This window comes from Phascolarctos cinereus, unplaced genomic scaffold, assembly GCF_003287225.1.
Source record: "Phascolarctos cinereus isolate Bilbo 61053 unplaced genomic scaffold, phaCin_HiC Scaffold_726;HRSCAF=1367, whole genome shotgun sequence".
Classification (NCBI taxonomy): Eukaryota; Metazoa; Chordata; class Mammalia; order Diprotodontia; family Phascolarctidae; genus Phascolarctos; species Phascolarctos cinereus.
In genome coordinates, this window is record NW_027556098.1 from 225,617,576 (window position 1) to 225,645,264 (window position 27,689).

Consider the following 27,689-nt stretch of genomic DNA (forward strand, 5'->3'; position numbering starts at 1 on the left):
TCCCTTTTCTTCCCCTTTACTCTTACTGCTTCTTCCCTCCTTCTTTCCCTCCCTTTTCTTTCCCCCCTTTTCTTTCCCCTTTTCCCTCCTACTGCCTATAGGGCAAGTTAGATTTCTATACCTAACTGATTATATTATGCCCTTCTTGAGCCAAATCTGATGAGAGTAAGGTTCAAACAATGCTCCCCCCCTTTTTCCCTCTGCTGTAATAGGATTTTGTGTCTTTTCCTGTAATGTAATTTACCCTTGTCTGCCTCCTCCTTTCTCAGTACATTTTCTAAGATCAGATTGATCCACTTATTTGGATCCATTTAACCCACTTGATTAGATTTTTTTTATCATTACATCAAAGTCAACTAATATCCACCCTCTTTATGTATACTCCTTTAACAAGGTGTAATAACAATACAGTTCTCAAGGGTTGCAAGTCTCATATTCCCTTGTAGGGGTTTAAACAGCCCCCCCCTTATTAACAACATATTGTATCCTTCTGTCCCATTTACCTTTTTAAGTCCTTCTTGAGTCCTGTACTTGAAGATCAAATTTTTTGTTGAGCTCTGGTCTTTTTATCAGGAAAGTTTGGAAGTCTCCTATTTCATTGAATATCCACCTCCTCCCTTGAAAAATGATGCTCATTTTTGCTGGGTAATTGATCCTTGGCTGCATTCCAAGCTCCTTTGCCTTATGGAATATCATGTTCCACACCCTGTGGTCTTTTAATGTAGAAGCTGCAAGGTCCTGTGTAATCCTGACTGTGGTTCCATGATATTTAAATTGTTTCTTTCTGGCTGCTTGCAGCACCTTCTCTTTCATCTGGTAATTTTGGAATTTTGCTATTATATTTTGGCATTGTCAATTTGGGATCTCTTTCAGGTGGTGATCGGTGGATTCTTTCTATGGTTATTTTCCCTTCTGGTTCTAGGACTTCTGGGCAGTTTTCCTTTATGAATTCCTGAAAGATACTGTCCAGGCTCTTTTTTTCATCATGATTTTCAGGTAGTCCAATAATTTTTAAATTGTCTCTCCTGAGTCGATTTTCCAGGTCGGTTGTTTTACTGATGAGGTATTTTACATTTTCATCTATTTTTTCATTTTTTTGTTTCTGTTTGACTGATTCTTGCTCTCTCATAGAGACATTAGTTTCCATTTGTCCAATTCTAGTTTTTAACAGATTGTTTTCTTCTGTTAGTTTTTGTACTTCCTTCTTCAATGGCCAATTGTGTTTTTTAGGATTTGTTTTCTTCAGTGTACTCTTCTGTTAGTTTTTGTTTCCTTCTTCAATTGGCCAATTGTGTTTTTTAGGGACTTGTTTTCTTCAGTGTATTTTTTTTCCAATTGGCCAATTGTATTTTTGAAGGACTCTTCTACCTCTCTCATTTGACTATTAAAATCCTTCTTGAGCTCTTCTAAGAAGGCTTTTTGGGCTTCAGACCAGTTCATATTCCCTTTTGTTGTTGCAGATGTGGGTTTGTTGACAATGTTGTCCTCTTCAGAATTTCTGTCTTGATCTTCACTCTTCTCATAATATGAATCTATGGTATGTTTCTTTTTACTCATGGTGTTTCTTTATTCCCTGGCCTTTAAAGAGATTGAGCTCTCCTGCTGGGGAACAGAGGGTACTGACCCAAGCTTCTTGTGTTGGGAGCCTAGGTCTTGGTCACTGGCTTTGTGTGCTGGGGCCTCTTATGCTGGCAATTGGAGGCTGTAGGTTTCTGGCAGCTTACCTTGTGTTGGGCTGGAATCAGCAAGGCTGGAACTTTCAGGCAATTCTAGGTTGCCTGCTTTTCCTTTCCTTTAGCTTTCTTCAGCTCCTTTTAGATGGGTGCTGCAGGGTGTTTATCTGCCTGGGGCCCCCTGCAGTGTTGTCTCCCTCGTTTCTGCTAATGCACTGGGAGATTCCTTTGCAGTGAGTGCCGAGGCACCTGGTGGTTTTCTGAGCTGGTTTCCACCGTTCCCACCCTCACTGAGGCACTCGGAGGTCCAGGTGTTGGTGTTTGCCTGCTCTACCACCTGGGCTTCAGGATTTCTTCACAATTGGAGGCTGCAGGGCTCTGACAGCTCACCTGGTGTTGGGTTGGAACCAGCAAGGCCGGGGCTTTAGGAAGCCTTTAGGTTGTTTTCTTCACCTCCTTTCAGATGAATGCTGCAGGGTACTTATCTGCCTGGGGCCCCTTGTAGTTCTGCCTCCCTTATTTTTGCTGAGGCACTGGGAGACCTGTTTGCTGGGCTGCTGCACTGCTGCTCCCAGTCTTTCTTCTAGTTCAGGTGTTCCAGGTTTTTTTTTTCTGGGGTGGTATTTTCTGGGTTTTCAGAGGTTGATAGGGAAGAGTGAGAGTGACTACCTTTTCACTCTGCCATCTTGGCTCTGGGAAGCAGAAGTCCCAAATGTGTCTCTTATAAACAATATTGTAGGAGTCTGCTATCTGCTTCTGGGTGAGCTTTTCCCATTCACATTCACAGTTACAATTCCTAGCTGTGTATTTCCTTCCATTCCATAATCTTCTGTTTCTTCTTCCTCTTTTTTTATCCTATTCCTCCTCAAAAGTGTATTTTGCTTCTAACCACTTCCTCCCTTAATCTGACATTTTCTTTATCATCCTACCCACTTATCTTATTCCCCTCCCCCTCCTGTTTCCATGTTGGGTAAGTTATATATTTCTGTACACAACTGAGTGTGTATATTCATCCCTCTATGAACCAATTTCAATGAGGGTGAGGTTCAAGCATTGCCCACCCTCATTTCCCCCTCCATTGTAAAAGCTCCTCCTTGCATGCCTCTTTTATGTGAGAAAATTCTTCTCATTCTCCCTTCCTTCTCCTTTCTTCCAATGTGTCTTTCTTACCCCCCTTTTTTTTTTGGAGATCATTCCAACATAATCAACTCATACCCGTGTAATCTGTCTATGTAAACTATTTTTAACTGCCCTAATAATGATAAAATTCTTAGGAGTTACATGTATCATCTTCCTATATAGGAATATAAACAGTTTATAACTTTATTGAGTCCCTTATGGTTGCTCTTTCATGTTTGCCTTTTTATCTTCTCTTGAATGTCAAATCTTCTCTTTAGCTCTGGTCTTTTCATCAAGAATGAGTTCTCTATTTCATTAAATTTCCACTTTTTTCCCCTGGAAGATTACACTCAGTCTTGCTGGGTAAGTGATTCTTGGTTGTAAGCCTAGTTCCTTTGCCTTCTGGGATATCGTATTCCAAGCCTTCCACTCCTTTAATGTGGAAGTGCTAATTTTTGCATAATGCTGACTGACTATTTGAATTGTTTCTTTCTGACTGCTTGCCGTATTTTTTCCTTCTTGTTTTGGAGCTCTGAAATGTGTCTGTAATATTTCTGGAAATTTTCATTTTGGAATCTCTTTCAGAAGGTGATCAGTGGATTCTTTCAATTTCTATTTTACCCTCTGGATCTAAAATATTGTGGCAGTTTTTCTTGATTATTTCTTGAACTATAATGTGTAGGCTCTTTTTCTTTTTTTTAAAATATATTTTAGTTTTTTAATTTTTTTTAGGCAATTGGGGTTAGGTGACTTGCCCAGGGTCACATAGCTAATAAGTGTCAAGTGTTTGGTCTGAGGCCGGATTTGAACTCAGGTCCTCCTGACTTTAGGGCCAGTGCTCTATCCACATCTCCACCTAGCTGCCCCAAGGCTCTTTTTCTAATCATGATTTTTGGGTAATCCAGTATTCTTAAATTATCTCTCCTTGATCTATTTTCCAGGTCAGTTGTTTTTCCAATGAAATATTTCATATTTTCTTCTATTTTTTCATTTTTTTGACATTGTTTTGTTGTTTCTTGATGTCTCATGTAGTCATTTGCTTTTAGTTACCCAATTCTGCTTTTTAAGGAGTTCTTAATGAATTTTTTGTGCTTCTTTTACTGTTAGGCCAATTCCATTTTTAAGGTGTTGTTTTATAAAGTATTTTTGTGCCTCTTTTAACAAGCTATTAATTCTCTTTTCCTAATTTTCTTGTGTCACTCTCATTTCTTTCCTGAAATTTTCCTCTACCACTCTTATCTCTTTATTTAATGCCCCAAGGAATTTCCTCTCAGGTTTGGGTCCAATTAGCATTTTTCTTTGAGGCTTTGCTCATAGTTGTTTTCACATTAATGTCTTCTTCTGAGTTTATGTCTTGGTCTTCCCTGCTACCATAGTAGCTTTTTATGGTTAAGTTCTTTTTTTGTTGTTTGCTCATTTTTCCAATCTATTCCTTGTCGTTGAAATTGGGCTCTGTGGGGTGGGAGGATGCACTGTCCCAAACTTTAGTCTTTTTTTTTTCCTACTGTTTTCAAAGCTAGTTCTGGGGGACTTCAAATTTTTGGTGCTTTTAAGTTGTTGTGATCCAGGGAAAGGTGTGGTCACTGCTCTCCTGGTCTGTTCTCCTGCAGCTTCAAGTGTTAGCACTACTCTTGGCCAAGGAACTATTACCAGGGCCCCTGCTGTTCTGCAGCCACAAGTGTTCCTCTCTGCCTTGGAACTTAGACCAGGGCCTTTGTTCCTTTGTGACTGACCACAAGCACCCCTTTCTGCCCCTGACCTATGACTGAGGACTATGTGTTGGCAGTAGAGTTGTTAATCAGTGCCAATTGCATCCAGTGCCCCCAAAGGGTCTTCCATAATCTCTTATTGATCAGTGGCCAACACCCTTCCCATCTCTCTGGGCTGAGAGCTCCCAAGTTGTTGCTGCTGTCATAGCTACCTTCAAGACCCAGAGTTGATGCTACAGCTGTACTCTGGGTTGACTCCTACCCCAGTGTTACAGACCTCTCTTGTGGACCTCCTAAGTTGTCTTAGGCTACAAAAGTGCCTCACTCTGACTTTTTGTTGTCTTTTCTGCTCCAAAATGTGATTTGAGGAGTTGAAGTTGTTTGGAGGAGAATGTTGGGAGAATTTAACTGGTAGCTGTCTCTAATCCACCATCTTGCTTCCACCCTCTCAGTCATAGGATGTTTGAGTTAGATGAGACCTTAGAGATTATCAAGTTCAATACATTCCTTATGTATTGACCTCTAGGGTCCCTTCTAGTTCTAAAGTTCTAAATTGGGAGGAATAGACAGTAATGTTGGTCGACAGGATCCAAAAAGACCCCAGTGGGCCAAATATAATAAGGTGAAATTAATAAGAATACATATTAAGCCCCATACTTGGATTAAAATGTCAACTGTACAAATAGAAAATGGGGAGGATGTGTCTTACTCAGCAGTTAGTTTGAAAAAGAATTGCAAGTTTCAGTGGACTAAACTTTGCTATAGTGTTTTAGCAATATGTAATGGCAGTTTAAAAAAAGGCAAATATAGTCTTAGCCTGAATCAAGAGAAGTACAGCATCTAGAACAAGAAAAGTGTTAGCTTTTCTACATTGTATCTTGGTCAGATTACTGCTGGAATATTATGTTCAGCTCCATGCTGGATAGTGCCTGGAGGAAGAAAACCAGCAGGGAGAAAGACCTTGCAATCATGCCATGCTACAATTAATTGAAGAAATTTTAAGGAGAGAAGATTTAGGGAAAATATAACTGCCTTCAAAGATTTAAATGACTATCACTCAGAAAAGGGATTAGTCTTATTTTGTTTATCCTTGAAGAGTAGAACTTGGAGCAATGGATGGAAGTTACCGAGACAGGGGCAGATTTAAGCTCAACATTTAGGAAAACTTCCTGGAAATTAGAGCTATCCAAAAGTACATTGGATTTCCTCAGAAGGTAGTAGATTGCTCCTCATTTTAGACATTGTCAAACAAAAGTTGGATGACCACTCATTAGGAATATTGTATACAGTGTTCTAGGAGGGACTTTGGAGTTCTCTTAACTTTATGGTTCTATAATACTCTTTTAAGAAATCAAGGACCAGAGATGACTAGTGACAAGCTACAGGTCACATAGTTAAGTGGTAAAATTGAGACTGAAACTCTTATGTCCTGAGTCCTATTCCAGTTTTATTACAACTGTTCTCTGCAAGTTTCCTTCCTTATATTACCCTGGGTGTAGCCTCTTGAGAAGTAGGTGAATTTGGATCATCCCTGATTAAACTTTCAAGCCTAAACTCCAGGGCTACTCTGTGTTACTAACCTATCAGAGAAGCAAAATGACCTAGTAATTTCCCATGACCACATCCTAAATATCATTGATTTCCTAGGGAAGAAATCATTCAAGATTCTGCTTTGCCTTCAAATTTAGACATAGTTCCTTATCCACTAATTTCATTAAATTTATCTATGCAATATGTCTTTCCCCATGTAAAGAAATATATAGTTGTATAGCTCACATTGGTGCTATGTACAGTGTGTTATTTTGTAGCTGAATGTGAGAAGTGTTAAATCCTAAAAAAAGCAGGAGCCATTATCTGTTTCTTATCGTGAAGGTTTTTGTTTTCTTTATTTTTCAGTTGTTTGTTTATTTGATTGCTATTTGAGATCATCAGCCATCTTAGTTGCCATTTTTATGTAACATGTTAGAAAAACTGGTTAAGGAAGAAAATCATTCCAATTTGGTTATCCTTTTTTCCTTACAGGAAATGTGAGGTAGATAGTTACCACAAAATTGGCAAAACTGTATTTTGCATGATGGGAAAATTTTTTTTCCAAGTGTGAATAAAAGATTATCAATTTGTGGATGAAGAGTGTTTTTTCCCTGGTGTATTCTTAGGCTTTTAGAATAGGGCAGAGGTTGAAGGATTATTTAATGTATGAGGTCATAGCCTTTTTTGTATGCCATGAACCCCTTTGGCAAGTCTGGAAAACCTTTGGACCTATTCTCAGATGACTGTTTTTAAATATATGAAATAAAATGTACAGGATTACAGAGGAGACCAGTTCTATGAAATAAATTTTTTTTTCTTATTCAAATTCATGCTCCACCCCCGAAATCTGCCTGTTGACCTCCACAAAGGGTCTCTATATCTTACTTAATAAACTTTGATTGAATGATGCAATTACTTAGTTTTATCTGTTTTGTTTTGTTTTTGTTTTTGTTTTTTGCTTTGGTGGCATTAGGGTTAGATTTTGTCCTTAATATCCAGATATTTTAAAATTCTGTGTCTACAGGAAAAATAGTTTCAAGTAAGCTGAGGGTAGTAACATGTTTCCATTTCATTTCCTTTTAGGAACCACGGCATTTGCAATTTTTCAGTGAATTTGGCAATAGTGATATTTATGTGGCATTGGCAGGCAAAAAGACCCATGGAGCACCAGCAAACTATGGATTCTGTTTAAAGGTACAGGCTTACTATTTTGATAGATGCATAAAAGCAGGCCACAGCTTTTTTAGGTAAGCTTTAGTTTCTTTTAACTTTTTCTTAAGATAAAAAAAGAAGCAGCTTTCTCATAAATAGGAGAATTTTAGTGGCTTTTATTTCAACAGGTGTTACCTTCAAGATATGCATTAATGCTAAACAATGTGCTGTGGCCTTCTAGCCTAACAAAGCAGGAGGGAGCCGAGACCTGAAACTGCTCTATGCAGATGAAGAGCAGAGTAGGACGTGCTGGGTGACCGCGATTAGATTGCTTAAGGTACTCTTTCTTGTGGGGCTAATTCTTGTGAAATACTTTTACCATATAAAGTACAGGAATTTTCCAACATTAAATATTACCAAAAGTTAGAAGTGTGCTCTCTCTCTCTCTCTCTCTCTCTCTCTCTCTCTCTCTCTCTCTCTCTCTCTCTCTCTCTCTCTCTCTCTCTCTCCTCCCCCCTCTCTCTCTGTAAAAGATTATCTTTACATTTAAAAAAATTTATAGAGGTTAAAAGCTTCATGTTAATTAGAAACTGATGATTCCAAGTTTATCTTTTCTGTAAGACTGGTACATTTGAGACCAATTTGATTTATTTCTGCCTGAAATTAATACAACACAATTAATGGTAGTCTTTGGCATTGTATTATTTCCATGATAAAAATATATTCTTTAAAACATCTGTCTTTACAATGCTTCCTCTGCATTTATAAAAATGTTACAAATGTTACAAATGATGGTCATCTATTTACAAAAATGTACCCAGCTAGTATAATATAATGTAATTAATTTAGATTCCTAATTATTAGATTAAAATCATGGGCTCCAAGTTCCTTTCCACCTCTAAAATTTTTAAATTTCAGTTCTTTGATAAATTTTGCTCTGAATATAATTTCTTAGATCTGTATTTGTACTACATAAGGATCAGTATTGCAAGGAAGATAATTCTTAAACTTTTTAGTTTGTGTATTCACTCCTTTTGGGGTCATGAAAAGTTCTGTTAGTTGAATACACACCAAGGAGAAGGATAGAAAAAAAAGAAATGCATGTTCTAAAAATTAACTATAAAGGGCATATGAAGAAAGATGCTATCTGCATCCAGGGAAAGAACTGATAAATAGAAGTATGTATAGAATAATTTTACATATAGATACCTATATGTGTCTAATGGTAGCCAGCCCAGGGGGATGAAAAAAGAGAAATTTACCTGATAATTTTGTTATTTGAAAGGAATAACAAGTTGTGCATAGTAGCTTTACAGTTTCATGTGCAATCTTTTTTTAAAATTGTACTATGTTGTAGAAATGCTTATTTTATTCTATAAATTAAAAATAAAAGAATTAAAAAAAATAAAAACAACATTCAAATGATGGATATACCACCACTTGGATACAAGTCAATTTGATGCTACTTTGAGCTTGTTCACCATTTCTTAATAAAGATCCTCTCTTTGGAGGCAATGACACAGATGGCTTAAAACTGATTCTTTTAATAAGTATGGTCTTGCGTTGATTGAAAAAGGGTCATCTGAGGAATAACATATTTATATCCAACAAAAAACCTCTTTGGATCATGGATTATTTAAAGCTAGAAAGGACTTTAGAGGACATCTAATCAAACTCCTTCATTTTACAGATGAGGAAACTGAGGACAAAGGAGGTCAAATCACTTCCCCAAGGTCAGTTAGGCAGTAAATGACAGAGCAGGACTTGAACCCAGATTCTCTGTCATAAAATTTAGTACTTTTTCTACAAGGTACAAGACGGCACCATCCCATCAGTATTATTGCCCTTGAGATATGACATTTATGTAAGCAAAAATGTAATTTATCACTCTAAATTATTTTGTTGCAGAAAATCCAGTGTTTTGGGGCAGCTAGGTGGCACAGTGGATAAAGCACTGGCCCTGAAGTCAGGAGGACCTGAGTTCAAATCCGACCTCAGACCAAAGCACTTGACACTTACTAGCTGTGTGACCCTGGGCAAGTCATTTGACCCCAATTGCCTTTAAAAAAAAAGTCTTAAAAGAAGACAAATCTCCTTGGGGCAGCTAGGTGGTGCAGTGGATAGAGCACTGGCCCTGAAGTCAGGAGGACCTGAGTTCAAATCCAGTCTCAAACCAAACACTTGACCCTTACTAGCTGTGTGACCCTGGGCAAGTCACTTAACCCCAATTGCCTAAAAAAAAAAATCCAGTGTTTTTCTGAATACTTAATTTCTACACTACATGCAGTTAGGCTTCTTCTGTTGACATTGCTTTGTTCTAAATCCAGTCTAGTAATTTGAACTCATCCAAGCTTTATTGGTGAAGACTTAACATTAGTAATATGTGTGTGTTTGAAATTTCTGTTTATATATTTATAGTAAAGCAAAAACTGGCCTGCCAACTTAATTTATAAGGTGGACTAATAAATCTGGAAGGGACTTTGTGATTATTTGATATTGTCTTAAGGTACAAATACACTATATATAGTGTATATATGTATATATATACATGTATATTTATATAAAATAGTATACTATATATAAATATACTATATAGAAATATAAATACTATATATACTGTATATAAAAAATAAATACTATATATAATATATATAAATAAAATGTAGTATTACATTATATGTCTTTTTGTCACCATTTAGGTCATCTGTAATTTGTATTCTAAGATTGTGACACTCCAAGATTTGCATTCCAGATAGTATTAGTAGAACACTAATTTTTAAATATGTGCTTTAAATATGTTTTGAATATGTGTTTTCATGACATTAGAATCACTGAAAGTGCAACAAAATTTTCCAAATTTAATTCAATCCACTTGCCTCTTTCTATTCAGTTCTAGGGCTTAGATGATTGTCCATTTGTAGTGTCTGTCTAAACAGGCAGACCATCAAAAAGTATGTCATGTCTGGATAATACCCATTTGTCATTACCTTGATTTTTCTTTTTCTGTGTAGATTACTAGGTAATAACCTAGAAAGGTTCTCTCCATGATTATATTAAGATGGTAGAAGATTTCTTGGTAGGACACCTCAAAGGTAACTGTTTCATGATGCTCTGCTTATCAGTATCAAGTTAGCAATAAAACGAGGAGACACAGGTGCTTTCCAGGGTCACATTGGATATCCTGCATTTTTTCCTTATAAAACCATTTGGGACACTGTAAATGCTATGGGGAATTCAGTGTGTGGACAGTTAAGAATCTGTGCTTCTTTTGCATTCTTCTAGTTGATTTTTTGAAAACAAAACTTATTAACACCTGTAGCTCTGTGACCCTGACAAGTCACTTAACCCCTCTGTGCCCCTGGCATCACTAAATTCTAAACACTGCAAAATAGGTGCAGATCTGCATTGGGACGAGGATATTCGTATTATTAGAATTCACGCTGCTTATTTTCATTGGGCTGGAATGACTTACCATATTTTACATAATTATGACTTCTAATAGTACAGATTTGAATATATACAACCACTAAAGGGAATTAATTTCAAACAATCAGATGATATTTAACAACATTAAAGTTTTATATTTAAGTTAAAAAACTAAAAAAAAAATAGGATAGAGGATGCATGGTTAAGCAGCAGTTCATGTGACAAAGATCTAGGAGCCTTAATTGTAAGCTCAAGATGAGTCAACTGATGTGAAAGCCAAAAAAAACGACGACAACAACAAACTAAGGCCAGTTTTGGCTGTAATATTGTCCTGAAAAAGAGAAATGATGGTTCCATAGTTCTCCAATCTGGGTGCCACCATTTAGGGAGGACATTGACAATCTACGTCATGTGCAGTGAAGGGCAACCATGATGGTAAGGTGACTATAAACTGAACCATTGTGGTGGAAGCAGCCATGATACTCACTGAAATATTCCTGTAGCATTCTGGGCCAAGCAGGTATCATTTCTAAATTGGACCAAGTAGATACCATCTATGGGGAATTTCTCTTCCATTTAGATTTTGTGCAGGATATCTGATGTGACCCTGGAAAGCACCTGTGTCTCCTCGTTTTATTGCTAACTTGATACTGATAAGCAGAGCATCATGAAACAGTTACCTTTGAGGTGTCCTACCAAGAAATCTTCTACCATCTTAATATAATCATGGAGAGAACCTTTCTAGGTTATTACCTAGTAATCTACACAGAAAAAGAAAAATCAAGGTAATGACAAATGGGTATTATCCAGACATGACATACTTTTTGATGGTCTGCCTGTTTAGACAGACACTACAAATGGACAATCATCTAAGCCCTAGAACTGAATAGAAAGAGGCAAGTGGATTGAATTAAATTTGGAAAATTTTGTTGCACTTTCAGTGATTCTAATGTCATGAAAACACATATTCAAAACATATTTAAAGCACATATTTAAAAATTAGTGTTCTACTAATACTATCTGGAATGCAAATCTTGGAGTGTTACAATCTTAGAATACAAATTACAGATGACCTAAATGGTGACAAAAAAGACACATAATGAATATAAGTAGACTGTATCCTAATACGAAGAATAATTTTTTTGAGCTATGCATGAGGAACCATTTTAACTCTGCCTCCTCAGTTCCCCAATTAAAACATCATCAGGAGAAATGCATGAATACCGAAGGAAATGGGTTGGTCATGTAGTGAGAGCAAGGGATAACGTGGATTGTAAATTAGCCTGTCCATTATTGTATTGATGTCCACAAAATATTAAAAGACCTAACAGGGGTGGAGAACCTCCGAGGTTCTCCAAGATCACACGTGGTCTTCTAGCCTTTGGGTGCATCCTTTTGACTAAGTCCAAGTATTACAGAACAAATCCTTTTATTATGGGGATTTGTTCTCTGAAATTTGGATTGAGTCAAAGAGCCGCACTTGAGGACTTAGAGTGTCCTCACGTTCCTCACCTCTGACTAAAGGATACCCTCCAGGGCATTGGGTAGATCCTCAATCCAGGTATAAGAGTCTTCATGGATGAGAAGGCCCGTGTATAGGTTGAGATCTGTACCTTTGGAGAAAATACCCACAAAGATGAGTTCCAATGATCATTTTTCTTCAAATAATAATTGAAAAAAATCAGAGAACTTAAGATTGAAAAAGGAATTTAATGCAGATTTATGAATAAAGCTTTATATCTGTATGTGGTAAAAACAAAACCTTAAACAATTATCTTTTTTTCTTTGACTTAAAAATAAATTGGTGCATATATCATAAGCTATTTTCCCATTTTTGAAGTTAAAAAAAAATCTCTAGGAGGGAACTAGTTTGTGTGAATGGTTTCAAATATTTCCAACAATATTCATCCTGAGGGTGAGATTTTGATTTCACTGCTTACCCTAAATATCTCTTTTAAGAAAATTATAGCTCTTTGCAAAGAAGGGAATTTATCAGGGAGCCAGAAAGAAATCTTGTCCCATTGATGTTTCATGTGTAAAGTAGAATAAGACCAAAGGAATAGCTCCCAGTTTCAGGAGATAACTACTCAAGGACAAGTTTGTGGAAAGTAGTTGTATTTTTCACATATCTCAAACCCCAATAGCAATTATATCAGGGATTTTTAACTCTTTTTTGATGTGTGTCATGGATCCCTTTGGTGTTCTGGTGAAATCTGTGGATCCCTTCTCAAAATAATGTTTTAAATGCACAAAATAAAGTGTGTAGTATTATAAAGGAAACCAGTTATGTTGAAAAACATTTATTTAAATGTAGAAAACATATGTACACATGCATATACATACATATGTAGGTATAGGTATACACATACATGCACATGCATATAATACATATATGAAGTTCCCAGACCCCAGGTTAAGAACTTCTGCTCTAGATTAACTTTCTAAATGGTTTTTTTGCTGCTTGACTGTCTATCATATTAACACCCACAACATGGATAATGTAAAGATTAATGTTGAGAGTAAGCATTTTTTTGCTCACAGCTATGTATTTCCTGTGGTTTTTTTGTTCTCATGCTTGAATGTGGTATGCTTTTGCCTCTTCCCTACTACTTTGAATTCTTAGAAATTTAAGCAAAAAATGAAAGAAGTGACTTAATACTGTTGACATCACCAAAGTATTTGATTTTTCTAAAACATTGCCTATGACACATAAAGACATGACCTCAGGGGTCTTAGCTATGTAAGAATTTGTGAAATAACCTAGTAGAGACCTTGATTCACTGTTTAAAATCCTATGGTTCTCTGTCTGAAGGAACCTTTTAAAGGTACACCTAGGTCCCAATTAGCACAAAGAATGAATCCTGTGAAGTGGTCACATTATTTGAATTTGCATTGCATATTTCCATTGGACTGGAACCAGTTACCATATTTTACAAATTATAACTTTAGTGCAACTTCAACTATATGCAATCACTTCACAGTATTCATTATTAGGAAAATAGAATCTTCCCCTTGTGCTTTTTGTAAACATGGAATCTTAAGAAATATGAAACCAAACTGTGTAGCAAATTTAAAGCAAAAAATTGGTTATCCAGTAATTTGTTTAAATAAGTTTCCCAACTGGCAAGTAGCATGCTTCACTAAATAGCAGCCTCTTTGATGGTTAAATAAGTAATGTAGAAATGATATTCTGTGATCTTTGGAAACTTGAATTTTGGAGAGAAATGATGACTTCCTTTAGGTAACATTCTAAAGTGTTGTTTTTTAAAACCACAGCTCACTTCTAATTTTTTCTTTAGAAAAGCTTCTGATTTTTCAAAAATATTTTCAGAAGTTATTTTAAGTTAAAGGTGTACCATTCCAAAGTATTGTGATAAATTAAAGTCAGAAGTAAAATATGAAGAGAGTATTTTTGCATGAGAGAGGTGTTTCTTGTCTATAATTCATGAGATGAAAATGATGAAAATATTCATTTCTCTTTTCAGTATGGGATGCAGCTGTACCAGAATTACATGCATCCGTGTCCAGGGAGAAGTGGTTGCAGCTCTCAGAATATGTCACCTATGGTAAGTATTGGACCAGTGTACTAAATTTGTACCTTACTTTAGTGTGGTGCTGTTCAGTTTGGTATTTTAAATTATATTGCTTCACTAGGAAGAAATAATGAACTGACATGTTTTGTTTTCTTTTCTCTAGACTTATCACAGAAATCTTATGTGGTGAAAGTTCCTTCATTATCTGTTTTGTTTGAGTTTTGTCATGCTTTGCAATTTATTTTTATAGTTTTATTGATGCCTTTTGTTTTCACATGGTGTTTCTCGATATATCCCCTTCCCAGTTAAGCCTCATTTGTTCCTTACAAGTTTGTTGAAACTGTAGTTATATTTTTGAGTCACATGATTATTGACTTGAAATATTTAAGAAAAGTTATTTTAAGAATAAGCTCTCAGTAGTGAAATTGTAGAACCTTTCCCTCAACAGTGCAGATCATATTAATTTCATGAGTGAATTTGTGTGATTATGAAAGTTTTTTTTTTTTAATTTAGCCAGTAGTTTGGACCTGGGGAGAGTAAGACATGACATTCAGGTCCTGGCTCATGACCTAACACTATAATATACTAAAAAACAATGAATGTAGATCTGTTTAAGTGCAGATCTCCTTCCAGGAAAAAATTGAATGGTGCTATCAGAGTAGTTCATGAACTATAGGGCCCTCTCTACCTAATTCATCATTTATGCAACCAGGACATTTATTGATGCATACGTTATAGTGTGGGGGCCTTTAAAATGTGTTATGATACAAATACTATTTCCCTTCCTCAAGATCTGATGTTAATTTCCTGGATACTAATCCAAGAAACACATTCCTGTACTTTAAATATATAGAATGCTATTTTGGAGGTACCCCATAATAATAAATATATTTAGAATTTAGATTTCCATGCTAGTGTTACAAGTACGTTAACTTGTATTTTTGAAACCTGCATTTATTTGCACTTGGATTTAAAATATTCTCTTCATGGCTGGGCCCAAGGAAAGAACATTTGCCCCCCGTGTAATGTAGCAGATGAAATGCTTAGTTCTAGGAATGAGGCACGAAATAATGTTGATTAGAAAGCTTGATAGACCGTATAGGAAAAGAGCTCCAAAGCACTTAGTAATGTTACTTTAAGTTACAGAAGAGTGAGTTTACATCATTGTATTGTTCCGCCTACAAACCACAAACTTAAGAGCTACATATCTTGTTGAATTTTCTAAAGCGACCACTTTAAAATGAGCATTTTGCAGATAACTTGACCACTTATCCTTGTGTTTGAATTTATGCATGATGAAAAGTAGATTTGTGAGTTTGAGGGTTATTATATTCTTGTGATATGCAGAGAATGTAAAGAATCATGTTGGCTGGACCCCTTTGGTGAACTTAGGCATGGGTCTGGGTGGTGGTCACATAGGGTAGGAAGGCATTAGAGAATTAATCTGTGTCATTGGGAAGAAATACCCAAGTGAATAAGACCTCATGTCATTGGAGAGCAGTAGTTATTGCAGACCTAATCCTAAAAAGAGTGTGTGTGTGTGTGTGTGTGTGTGTGTGTGTGTGACACACAAAGAAAACCCCAAATCTCCCCCCTTTGGTAGCTGCACATTCTTTCAAAGAACTGAAGTTATGCTGTTCAAGCTATGTGCTACTATCCATCTGTCCACATCACTTATGTTGCGACAGTAACAGTATGCAGGTATGATATTATCACCCTTCTCATTTGGAGGTAGTACAACTGTTGACCATCTTATAGGTTTATTTGTGAATAAAAAGACTGCTTTGGGATTAGTCCTTTATACATCTAGTCCTTTCATTTATTAGTGCCTGGCTCATTACCTAACACTACAATATATTTATTAAAAAAATGAATGCAGATCCCTTAAAATGCAGATTGTCTTCTAGAAGAAAAAACTTGAATGAAAATGTAGGAGTGGTGTATGAACTGTTGGGCCCTGCCTCCCTGATTCATCATAAATACAAGAAGGGCATTTATTTGTGCATACACTGTCGGTGGGACGACTGTTTTGATAAATATGGGGACATTTGTGAAGGCCTGATTTTAGCTGTAACGCTGCTATCCTCCACTATTTTAAAACTGTGCCTAAGAATAACTTTTTACATCAAGGTACCGTCTGTGATTCCTTTTGCTCACACAGAATCCCAGTGGCATATTTAAATGAATGCTTTGTTCATTCCCTTTCAAAATGCTCTTTAGGGATTTTTTTAAAAAAATAACAATAACAGCAAAAACAATAGTAATGAAAGCTAGCATTATATAGCTCTTTAAAGTTTGCAAGGTGCTTTACAAATATTGATTTTTATCCTCACAACAACCCTGGAAGGTAAGTACAATGACAATATATATAATTTTCATACATAATTTAAATTCCCATTGTACAGATGAGGAAAATGAGGCACAGAGACTTTAAATAATTTACCCAGAGTCACAAAGCTTGTAAGTGTCTGAGGCAGGATTTGAACTTGGTTCTTTCTGACTTCAGATTCTTCACTTTATCCATCTTGCCACTTAACTTCCTAATGAGACATACTAATAGCTTATAAAACACTAGTGAGGATGTCAGCTGAGGAATGAACATGGAGAATTTCTATTTCCTGCTATCAACTGAACTGCTGACCCTAGCCAGCTGTATCACAATGGGGGTAAAAGTAGGAATAGGTGATAATGAATATTTTTTGTTCTTTACTAGCCCTAGAAAAGGCAAGGGGAATCCAAATCTTATTGATATTCCAATGCAAAAATCATATCTTGGTGGCTTAGGATATTAACTGGATGGGTCCTGGTGAAGTAACAGAGCCCTCAGAAACATTCAGACTTCTTTACAGGGAGCACTTTGCCCATTCCACAGAAGAAAGTGCTAGAAAAAGGAGATTTTTTTAACTCAACTTCACAGATTCTAATAATGCTTTTACTGTTGCTTTCCTATATGGTAGAGTGAACAAGCTGAAAGCAGCTGTTTAAGTCAGATTATTTCTCACATTTCTGTGTTAAATAGATGTAAATTCTTCATACTCTTTATTTCCTTTATGTCAAGGGAAATGGATACTTTCTGTATTTCTGCATTTGTTTTTCCCCCACTTACAGTCAAGTAATTAGAGGTATAGGAACTTGCTTTTTTCCATTGCTGACTTATGTACTCCAGGGAAAAAAAAAAACAACATCACCACCTGGTTGTGTTTATTTTTCTTTCCTAACAGTATTTCTATGTTATCAGGAACTTTAGATTACATAGCCCATCTTGGCATGTGAAGATAGAGATATTCTAAGGATAAAGCTATCATTATGATGGAGGCTAGATACTCAGTTCAGACGTATGTGTTTGAGGCAGGTGGAGGCGTTTCATTAATGTCAGCAAAGCAGAAGGACATCTGGCTGGTCGGCAGCCGTGCCCATCAGATCACGGGGTGAAAAGGGCAAACTAAGGTGTGACAGCAAATAGAGATTACAGAGACAGCATCCGTCTGGAAAGAGCAGCTGTCAGTCATAACATAAAGGAGCCTCTAACAAATGGAAGATTGCATGCAGGATCTCTAGAAATAGAGATGTACCATAAAAAAGATGGTTGAGTGCTCCAGGATGGTTTGAAGAGAACATCACAATATGGCAATAGACTCTGAAGTGTAACGTGGCACAAAGTAAGTCCTAAGTTTTGTGTGGGAAGTGTATTTATTCAAGCACATACTTGACTGTGATCTGTTACATGAAACAAGGGCTGGCTGGATCCAAGAAGACAGATCTAAAAAGTCCTTACTGAGCCATGGGGCCCCCAGATGCAGGTAGGAAACCAATTTACCATTAGATATTCATTTTTATCCTTTCCTTATTATCCAATGGGAAATAACTGTTAAAAACTCTCTTTATGTCCTTTTGGAGGTTTATCATTATTTGGGGTATGGGAGTGGGGAAGGGAAAGAAGGTGTGTTCAACTCTGTTGTAGCCTGAATTGATATTCTTCTGACTGGGTGGTTTTATGTGTGTGTGTGTGTGTGTGTGTGTGTGTGTGTGTGTGTGTGTGATTATATATATATTTTACAATTTGCTAGTTTAAGGACAACTGACTCAATGTTTGTTGTTGGCCAGGCAAATCTCATCTGCTACTACTACAAAAAATCAATAATTAGGAATCAGGGTTTCTCCTCACAGCTTTGAAGGAAAGAAATGAAGAAAGTTGTTGGATTAAATCAAGATGGCATTTAAGTCTTTTTAGTTCTTGCTGGCATGAGACAATGTCTCTCTCATCCCTCCATTTGGCATTAAGAGACCTGTCTTTAGAGCTCTTACATTTGTTTGTTCTAGCTCACAGAGTGAAAATTGCGTTTTATAAAGTTGTGTTTTATAAAGTTACAAATCCTGTAACTTAATAAAACACAATTTTCACTCTGTGAGCTAGAACAAACAAATGTAAGAGCTCTAAAGACAGGTCTCTTAATGCCATTGAAATGATTATTCCTTTCCGAGTTCTATTTTTTCAACCCTGAATGAGAATGTGAGTGGATGGTATTTCTTCATTTGACAGATGGATTCACTCAGTACTGTATGTTTTTAATCTTTGTGGTCTATCAAGTTAATCTTATCGTACTAACAACTAAAAATAATTAAAACAAACATTTTTTTTCCTGTTTTAGGACCTTCATAATTAAAAGAAAAGGTGTTTTAACTTCTTAATTTCCTGGAAGGTTTCTTGGTTGGTTGGTTGTCAGCCACCATTGCTCAGTGGATCATCATGCTCTAGAACGAAGAACAATTTTGCAGGACAACCTACCAAAATATTTTCATATTTAAAAGTGATTTTTTTTTCCCAGAGAAGCATCTCAGAGAATTCTCTTGTTGCAATGGACTTCTCGGGCCATAAAAGCAGAGTTATAGAAAATCCCACTGAAGCTCTATCGGTTGCTGTTGAAGAAGGGTTAGCATGGAGGGTATAATAAAAAAATTTTTTTTCAAAAGATTATTTATCATTTTTGTTTTTTTCCATTCAAAATTTGAGAAGTGTTTTCTCTTCTCCCCTGTTCAGAAAAAAGGATGTTTACGACTGAACACACATGGCAGTCCCACTGCTTCTCAAAGTTCCTCAACAAACTTAGGTATGTTTGTTTATGTTACTGGAAATAGAATTCCTGTGTAAATGTGTAGCTGACTTCAGGATGGATATGGTAGAAGCTTCACTTGACTGTGTAATTTTACGAGGGAAATCTTGAAATATATTCATGTGATTTCTTCAGCTATTCATAGGGCACAGCCATGGTTTCATCACAGAATTTCCAGGGATGAAGCTCAGCGATTGATCATTCAGCAAGGACTTGTAGATGGGTAAGTACGGGATCTAGCAGCTGCTTTCGTTAGGATGTGCGGAGACAAGAGTGCATCCCTGGACTGAGTGTGGCTGTTTGCTCCTCCCAGAGTCTATAACTGGCCTTTTCATTGTCACAAGGAACAAAACAGACGAAGGCAAAAATAAACGAGGAAGATTCTCCTCAGCTGATTCCGCACCCATCACTTACATTTCCCACTCTGCCAATTTGAAAAAGTTTATTGTTGGTCACAGATGTTAATTATTGAAAAAAATAGAGCTTGCTTTTTGGGTGCCAGTTAAGTTGGCAGTGGTGGCTAGGGAAAAAATGACAACAACAAACATGTTTTGATTTAAGCATACAACTAATTTGCTGTGTTAGTGTGTACATATTTCCTTCTCAGATTTATTCCTGCTAATTACAGTTTTCAGGTAGCTTTTTTGGAAAAAGGAATAATTGTCCCCTATTCCAACCCCTGCCCAGAGAAGGGAAGGGAAGAAGAGGAACTTGTCTGAACAAATTAAATGCTGATTTTTTCCTGTTTCTGCTTATTTTCACTGTTAGCTTTTTTGTATTCCTAATTGGTAGAGATTATGAGAAATGGTAAGTGTGATTTGGGGTCAGTGTTTACAGTTATATTCCTAGATTATCTTTGGTGTTTTGATGAACCAAATAAACTCAAAGAACATTATAAGACCTTTATGTTTCCTTTAGTCAAATTAAAAGAAAAGTTTTATGCTCTAAAGTACCAAAAGGTGCTTTATGGACAAAATTTGCCTTGGTATGATGCAGTTTCTTTATAGGAATTTATACATAAAACTTATTCGGTTTATGATGATGTTGTAGTGTTATCTGAATTCCCACAATGCCTGTTGTTTTCTTATTCATCCCTTTTATCTTAATTTTAATACTCTAATAAAAGTAGCCAGACGATTGAAGAATATATAAAATTTACTGGGTTTACCAACCAAAACTGTCTGCAGACTGGTAAGATTTCCTACTATCGAATCAATAAAGCAGGCATTTATTGAAGCACCTATTATGGGCCTGGCACTCTGGAGACCCTGGGGGCCAAAGAATGAAACAATTCTAACTTGGGGCCTAAGTACGTATAAAAATATATGTAGCCTATTTATAAAGCATATATTTTTACACATATATGCATATCCATATCTATGTCTATATGTATATAGAGAGATAAGGTATGGTGTGTGTGTGACGGGGAAGAAGGCAAGGCTTCATTCAGAAGATGATACTTACAGTTTCTTAAAGAAGAGAGACTGTGAAGCAGATATAAGGAGGTGGCACATTCTGGGCTAGGCATGGAGAATGTCCAATGCAAAAGCATGGAGATGGGAGATTGAATGTTGTGTGTAAGGAACAGAGAGAAGTCCAGTTGGTCTGGATGACGAAGTTTAGCATGGGGACTCATGTCCATTAAGGTTGGAAAGATAGGTTTCGTAGGCCCAGTTTATGTAGCTCTTTAAAAACTAAATTGAAGAGTTTATATTTTATTCTCTAAGAAAGAGGAAGACAAATGAATTGGTTGTGTACGAATCACAAATGGTTGGATCTCTGCTTAAGGAAAATTATTTTGGCAGCCTTGTATAGGATGGCCTGGTATGGGAAAAATTTGAGGCAGAGAGACCAATCGGGAGACTATTAAAATAATCTCGGTAAAGGGTAGTGAGGGCTGAACTAAGGTGGCATCCATGCTTACGGAAAAGAATCAGAAGCAAGATATGTTGTGAAAATAGAAACAATAAGATTTGGCAACTGACTGGATATTTCAGATGAAATAGAGGGAGGAATTGAGGATGATGCTGAAGTTACAAGCCTGAGACCTTGGACTGACAGTGATGGCTTTGACAGAAGATGAATTGGAAGAGAGGAGATTTAGGGGGCAAGATAATAAGTTCATTTTTGGACACGTTGAGTTTAATATTTCTGCAGAATATTCAGTTTGAAATATCCAATACACAATTGATGATGCAGCATTGAAACTTAAATAAGTCTGGGAGTCATCTGCATCCACAGCTAAATCCACGGGAGCTAATAAGGTTACTGAGAGAAAGGGAGAAGGGAGAGTTGGAACATTATGGAACACTCACTTCTAGGTGACAGCTCAAAATGAAAAGTCTAGGAACAACTGAGCAGGAAAGTAAATTTTAAAAATTTAAATATTGAAATATAGATTTCGGGGCAGCTAGGTGGCATAGTGGATAGTGCACAAGCCCTGGAGTCAGGAGGACCTGAGTTCAAATGTAGCCTCAGACACTTGACCCTTACTAGCTGTGTGACCCTGGGCAAGTCACTTAACTCCATTGCCTAGGAAAGAAAGGAAGAAACAAAGAAAGAAAGAAGGAAAGAAGGAAAGAAAGAAAGAGAAATATAGGTTTCAAGAAATAAGAATGTCACAGTAAGAGTTTTGCAAATTAATAAAAAGATTGACAGTTGGTAAACACTAGATGGATGTTGTGTTAGATATTGTGGGGGATGCAAAATATAATATAGCTGGTCTCCTGTTCTCAAACTGCTTAAAACTTGTTAGAGAACTCTATTTTTCTTAAAATATTGAATATTTCAGAAATTTTCATTAGTTCTGTTTTATGCTTTTAGTTATTCTAAATGAGGACTTACTGTAGCTTGAGTATACTTAATAAGAAAACATTTTTACATTCCTCTTAGCCAAGTGATACTGGTGATTTAATGTCGAAGATATTTTCATTTCAATAGAAGATTTTGGAGGGACTTGATACTGATAGCTAGGTAAATAAGATTTTTATGCAAGGGATTATCGCAAGTATTTTTTTTGAAAATGGAGAAATATTTAAGATTTGCAAATAACAGCTGATCAACAAGCACTTAATGGGTACCTACTATGTGCTAGGCAACCTCATAGGGTTATCATGAGGAAATTGCTTTGTTAATCTCATAGCGTTATATAGATGTGAGGTATGACACTTTAGTAGAGATTAATGTTATATTTGAAAGACCCCCTGAATTACAACCTAATGGGAGCAGAAGGCATATAGGACTTTAAAAAAGGCCAAGGTGATTTGGGGAAGATTTCTACAGTATTTTTCATCCACATTCAGTCTTATGTCATTTTGATATTACAAAAATACAAAACACAGACTATACCTTTGTTTAACTTTCTTCTGTATCACCTTGGAAAGAATTGGTCCACTAGGTGGTGGTGGTGTTCTACTTAGCAGAGAAAAAAGATTTACAACTTGATTTACCAATAAAATTCACTTTTGTCCTATCTGCCAATGATGTAATGTCTGGAATTTCACACTAACACAAATGAAATGGGACTATCACTGGACAGGCACTGAAGCTCAAATCTAAATGCCTTTCTAACTAAATACCAGGGAGAGTAGCATAGGATTTGCCAATGGGGTTTGTGCTGTTTGCCAGCAATTAATACAAAACTGGTTTTATGCTGTCTTGCCAGTAAATAAGGATCCATGTCTGGCAGCATTTTTCTCTCAGGCCATTAGGCCATGTCTTGTTTTCTAGCTTGATATATCAGATTTTCTTTTTTGCCTCATTTTTGAAGGTTAAATTTTGTTTTGTTTTACAAATCTTTTTTTTATTGTCTTTATGGTCCTTGTATTTTCCCATTTTATTAAATTTTCTGCTCTTATCTAAATAAAAATCATTTCAGGATTATGGCATTTAATCTATTCCTTTCCTACTATTCTCATTGTATAATATGTCAGTAACATTAGCAGCCAGACTGAAAAAAAAGAAGAAGAAAGAGATCGCAAACAACATACCGAAGTTAAAAAAGTAGTTAAGGCCTCTTTCCAGGTGGGAATTTTTCTTTTTCAGGGCTTAACATGACTTGTGAGGTAAAGTAATAGGATGCCGATGTCATTTCTTCTACTTAATAGAGTATTCACACTTAGATGTCAATACTCAATTTCCCCATATGAAAACCACATGTTCCCAGTTGTTGATGCTTACAAAGCATTTTATCTTTTGGGGGAAAGCTATTGTAAATGAAAGATTGAGCCTGTTAAAAATGATACTTTAACTTAGATGACAGTTGTAGTTCAGATTTTCTGGGAAAAATTGCACAAAGTTTTTTGACCTTGCTGAGTTTATTTCATACCGTTGAAATTCACATGAAAGGTATATATGAATGGATTTATGGCATTCAGACATAACTGGCATATTTACTTCGTGTTTGGCTTTCTATTTCTTTGAAATCTGTGTATTCCTCAGAAATAAACTGAACTGCCTTCTTTCTCCTTAGAGTTTTCTTGGTACGGGACAGCCAAAGCAACCCCAAAACCTTTGTACTTTCATTGAGCCATGGACAAAAGATAAAGCATTTTCAAATTATACCAGTAAGTAATTTATCATTGAACATTCTTGTATTGGGAATTATCTTGATGAGTACAATTTCGGGAAACTTTTTATTCTTTTATTAAATGTTGTTTGGAAGCTTTTGTTTTGACTGGAACTATGCTTGGCATAAATATCTTTTAGGTCTGAATTAATAGAAAGAATAGAGAAAATGTTTGAAAAATTGAATTTCCTTCAGTTGTATAAAATTGATTTAGCAATATTGTAGTCCCTGCCACCCATTATTACAAGACCACTGTAAAGAAACCTTCTTCAGTATTTTATTTAGTTCTTTCTCTGTGAAACCATCACGTTACAGCTTCGGTCTCTTCAGTTCTCCTAAATGCCCTGTTTTATGGCTTTGCAAGGAAGTATTATGAAACTTTGGGGAAGTGTTGACACATACATTTTCTGGGCGCAAGTCAATTTCTAAACTACTTTTTTTAAATAAAATATTATTACTCTGATGGTGATTTTATCATTCTCATCTTTTTTCAATTGGATTCAGACAGAAATAGCCCTAAGGCAAGTTTCTATCTGGCTATTTATTACTTCTTTACAATCAAAGTGCCATGGACTTACACAGGTAGATTTTAAAAACCCTGATTTTTATGGTTGAATAAAAGAATTGGGATATAAACTCATCCTCTGTACACTTATTCAAAGCATCCTTGGTACAAATGCAGGAGCAAACAGAATATTAGGAATGACATATTACTTCCAATTGTTCTCACGTGCTCTTCAGCTCCTCAGCCAAGTCTCTATACTTTGAAAGCTTTTCATTTGGTATAGCTTGGATTATGAGTAAAAAAAATTTTTTTTAAACTTTTTTATGAATCAGTGTTCTGCCCAGGGAATTGTGAGAAATGGTTCAGTCTGTTATAATGGTGTGATTCCATTACAATTTATTGGTTGAATTCTCCATGATAGTTATATTTCTAATCTGGAGACTTGTCCTGTATCGCTTCATGGAAGATCATGCATTTATGATGTATAATTCTAGCTATCAGGTCATGTCAAGCTAAATATTTAATAGATGCTAAATTTTTGTAGACAGTGAGGGTGTGGCACTGTCTTCATTATTTCTTTGCATTTATCATTATTGTTGTTATAATCTAATTTTCATCTTTTTTTTGGAGTGGTTCACATAGAAACAAGTCAGTGTCCTATTTTTTTGTATTTAATGTTCTATGAACTATTATACAGGTATATGAAATAATGACTTAGGTACTTCTTTACCCACATGATTTTAATTTCCTATGTCAGACTACTACTACTACAACTACTACTACTACAACTACTACTACTACTACTACTACAACTACTACTACTACTACTACTACTACTACTACTACTACTACTACTTATAAGACAACTTTTTTTTTCTTCATCTTTGAGGGCAGGATGCTGTCCAGTGGTAGGGAGTGAGCTCCAGGGAGGGGGTTAGAAATGTTCTCTACTCCCAATCAAGGACGTTAAAACTTCCAGGAAGAATGTTTCTCCATTCAGTAAGCATTATAGCTTGATGCTTGCATTAGTCCTGAATTTTCCTCTTTTCAGAATGACCTGGAGCGTATACATGTGCTTTCCTACTTTCTTGATTATATGATCGGTATTTTCCTGCATGGGTCAACTCGTTAATGCCAATGAGTTTAATGAAAAAAAAAAAGATGTTCTATTAGGTAGATATTTCATTGCTTTAAAATTAATTTAATGATGCAAACTGTGGGAATATTTATATTGAATATACTCATCGAAAGTTAAGAGAGAAAACTTAAGCTTGGAAATGTGTTTTCTATAAGATACAGTCAATCACAACCTTTTGTTTACTTTGGCAAAGTATTAAGGCCTACTGCATTGTTAAAACATCTAGGTAAATCTTATCAGGTTAATTAGCAGATATTGGGGAGGGGGCATAGAACTACATTGTACATTAGAAATACTTAACTTGAGTATGTCAATAATATTAAAGCTAGGAAGTGAATGCTTCCTCAGTTCTACTTCCAAAGTTGCCTTGTTTCTGTTGGGACATAAATTTTGATCCCAAAACTCTCACAGGGGAAAATATGATATTCTGTAGGCTGGTGTTGGTCTAAGGCATCTTCATTTTTGCCACCATTGAGCAGTTTATCATTCCCCTTGCAGCTAGAAGATGATGGTGAAATGTTTCACACCCTGGATGATGGTCACACAAGATTTACTGATCTCATACAATTAGTGGAGTTCTACCAGCTCAATAAGGGTGTACTTCCTTGCAAGTTAAAACATTATTGTTCTCGGATTGCTCTTTAACTAATATAGAAGTCACCCCTCAAAGAATGGAGAGAAAAGAATTTCAGAATGATTTCTCAAAGTCCATGTGTTGTGGAAAAGCTGCCATTGGTGAGAAGAATAGACAATTCATCGATAAACTACAAATAATAGTCTGAATCATAAATTAGAAGCCACCTGCAATTTGCATTGAATTCAATATTTTAAAATACATTGTAGTCTAAATTAAACATAAAAAACTTATTTTTCTGTGTTCTGGTATAGTGTTATCATCCTGTAATCCTTCCTTTAAACAGGAATCTTTTAAACACTTTTGGGTTTATTTACTCTAATAATGTTGCTGCTCTCTTACATATGAACATAATAAAAGAAATTCCTTGAGCTCAAAGTAGATTGTTTGCTGATTCAGTTCTTCACGTCTGTGGTGTATTCTTTTGGGTGACTCACAGTGTATGGTATGCCGGTGCATGCCCATAGTTAGTCCCTGCTTCCGGGAAGGCTAAAGCTGGTAGATCCCTTGAGCTTCAGTGTTTTGAACTGCATTGGACCAAGCCAACTGGGTGCCCATGCTAAGACTGGCACCAAGGTAGTGAGCCCAGTGGGAAGGGGAGGAAGGGGAGACTAAGAAGGGTAATCTGGCTCAGATTAGAAAAGGGGCAGGTCAGTGGTTCTATGACAGTCAGTAGTGGGGTCAAGCTGCTGCCCCTCTGGCCTGGAAATGAGACAGGGGAAACCCTAGTCTGAAAACAAAGCATAGAACAATGTGCTTATCAATGAAGATAAACTGCATACCATATGTAAATCTCAATAATGCTATTATTTTAGCCTAACTTTTTGGCTTTTTTGTGTAGTTCAGATCTATTGATATTCTGCAAAATGTCTTCAAAATGAAGTGTCATATAATATTAAATAATTCAGTATACTGGTGTTTACTCTGGCCCAGGGGTGGGGAGTCTGTGGCCTTGAGGCCATATATGGCCCTCTGGGTCCTCAGATGTGGCCCTTTGACTGAATCCAAACTTCACTGAACAAGAGATTCAGTCAAAGGGTGGCAGTTGAGAACCTAGAGGGCCAGATGTGTCCTTGAGGCTGCAGGTTCCCCACCCCTGTGCTTGATGGTTATTGAGATGGTAGCACATAAGTTAGATGCCCATTTCATTTTTGTGTTGATTCTATAATGTTTGGCTGGACCTACTAAAAAACCAAGCAACTAGCCAACCAATACTGATGCTGAGGTGGTTTCCATCTGTATTATCATGCACATATTTTCTGGTAGCTTGTAAACTATCCCTAACTTTTTCCTAGGATATACTATTCAGTATGGTAATCACTAGCTCAAGTCATTATGAATAAAAGTTGCATGATTAAACTATTATTATAGTTTTTGCCAAATATCTAAGTGGCCCCTTACCAGAACAATTGCTGCTAAGGAGTAAACCACTGTTCTTCCCTTGCTCTGCCATGAAACTTACATGCCTTGTTACTGTGGTAATATCATCAGACAGCTTAAGAAACCTGAGACTACTTCAGCACTTAGCCCAATAATAATTGCTCATTGACTGACTGACAGACCTTGGCCCATTTTCTCTCTGTAAACAGACT

The 27,689-nt window shown here is 36.2% G+C and overlaps 1 protein-coding gene across 2 annotated transcripts in view; it reads left to right on the forward strand.

Moving 5' to 3' along the window:
- GRB14 (growth factor receptor bound protein 14) overlaps positions 1–26,463 on the forward strand; it is a 155,494-nt gene extending 129,031 nt beyond the window's left edge. For both annotated transcript variants that reach the window (XM_020991076.2, XM_020991078.2), the window contains 8 exons: positions 7,115–7,225; positions 7,425–7,520; positions 14,095–14,175; positions 18,969–19,085; positions 19,181–19,250; positions 19,389–19,476; positions 23,725–23,818; positions 25,962–26,463. In XM_020991076.2, coding sequence (XP_020846735.1) covers positions 7,115–7,225; positions 7,425–7,520; positions 14,095–14,175; positions 18,969–19,085; positions 19,181–19,250; positions 19,389–19,476; positions 23,725–23,818; positions 25,962–26,108 — 804 coding nt within the window. In that variant the 3' untranslated portion in view covers positions 26,109–26,463. The remainder of the gene's footprint in view (positions 1–7,114; positions 7,226–7,424; positions 7,521–14,094; positions 14,176–18,968; positions 19,086–19,180; positions 19,251–19,388; positions 19,477–23,724; positions 23,819–25,961) is intronic.
- Positions 26,464–27,689: the final 1,226 nt, after the last annotated feature.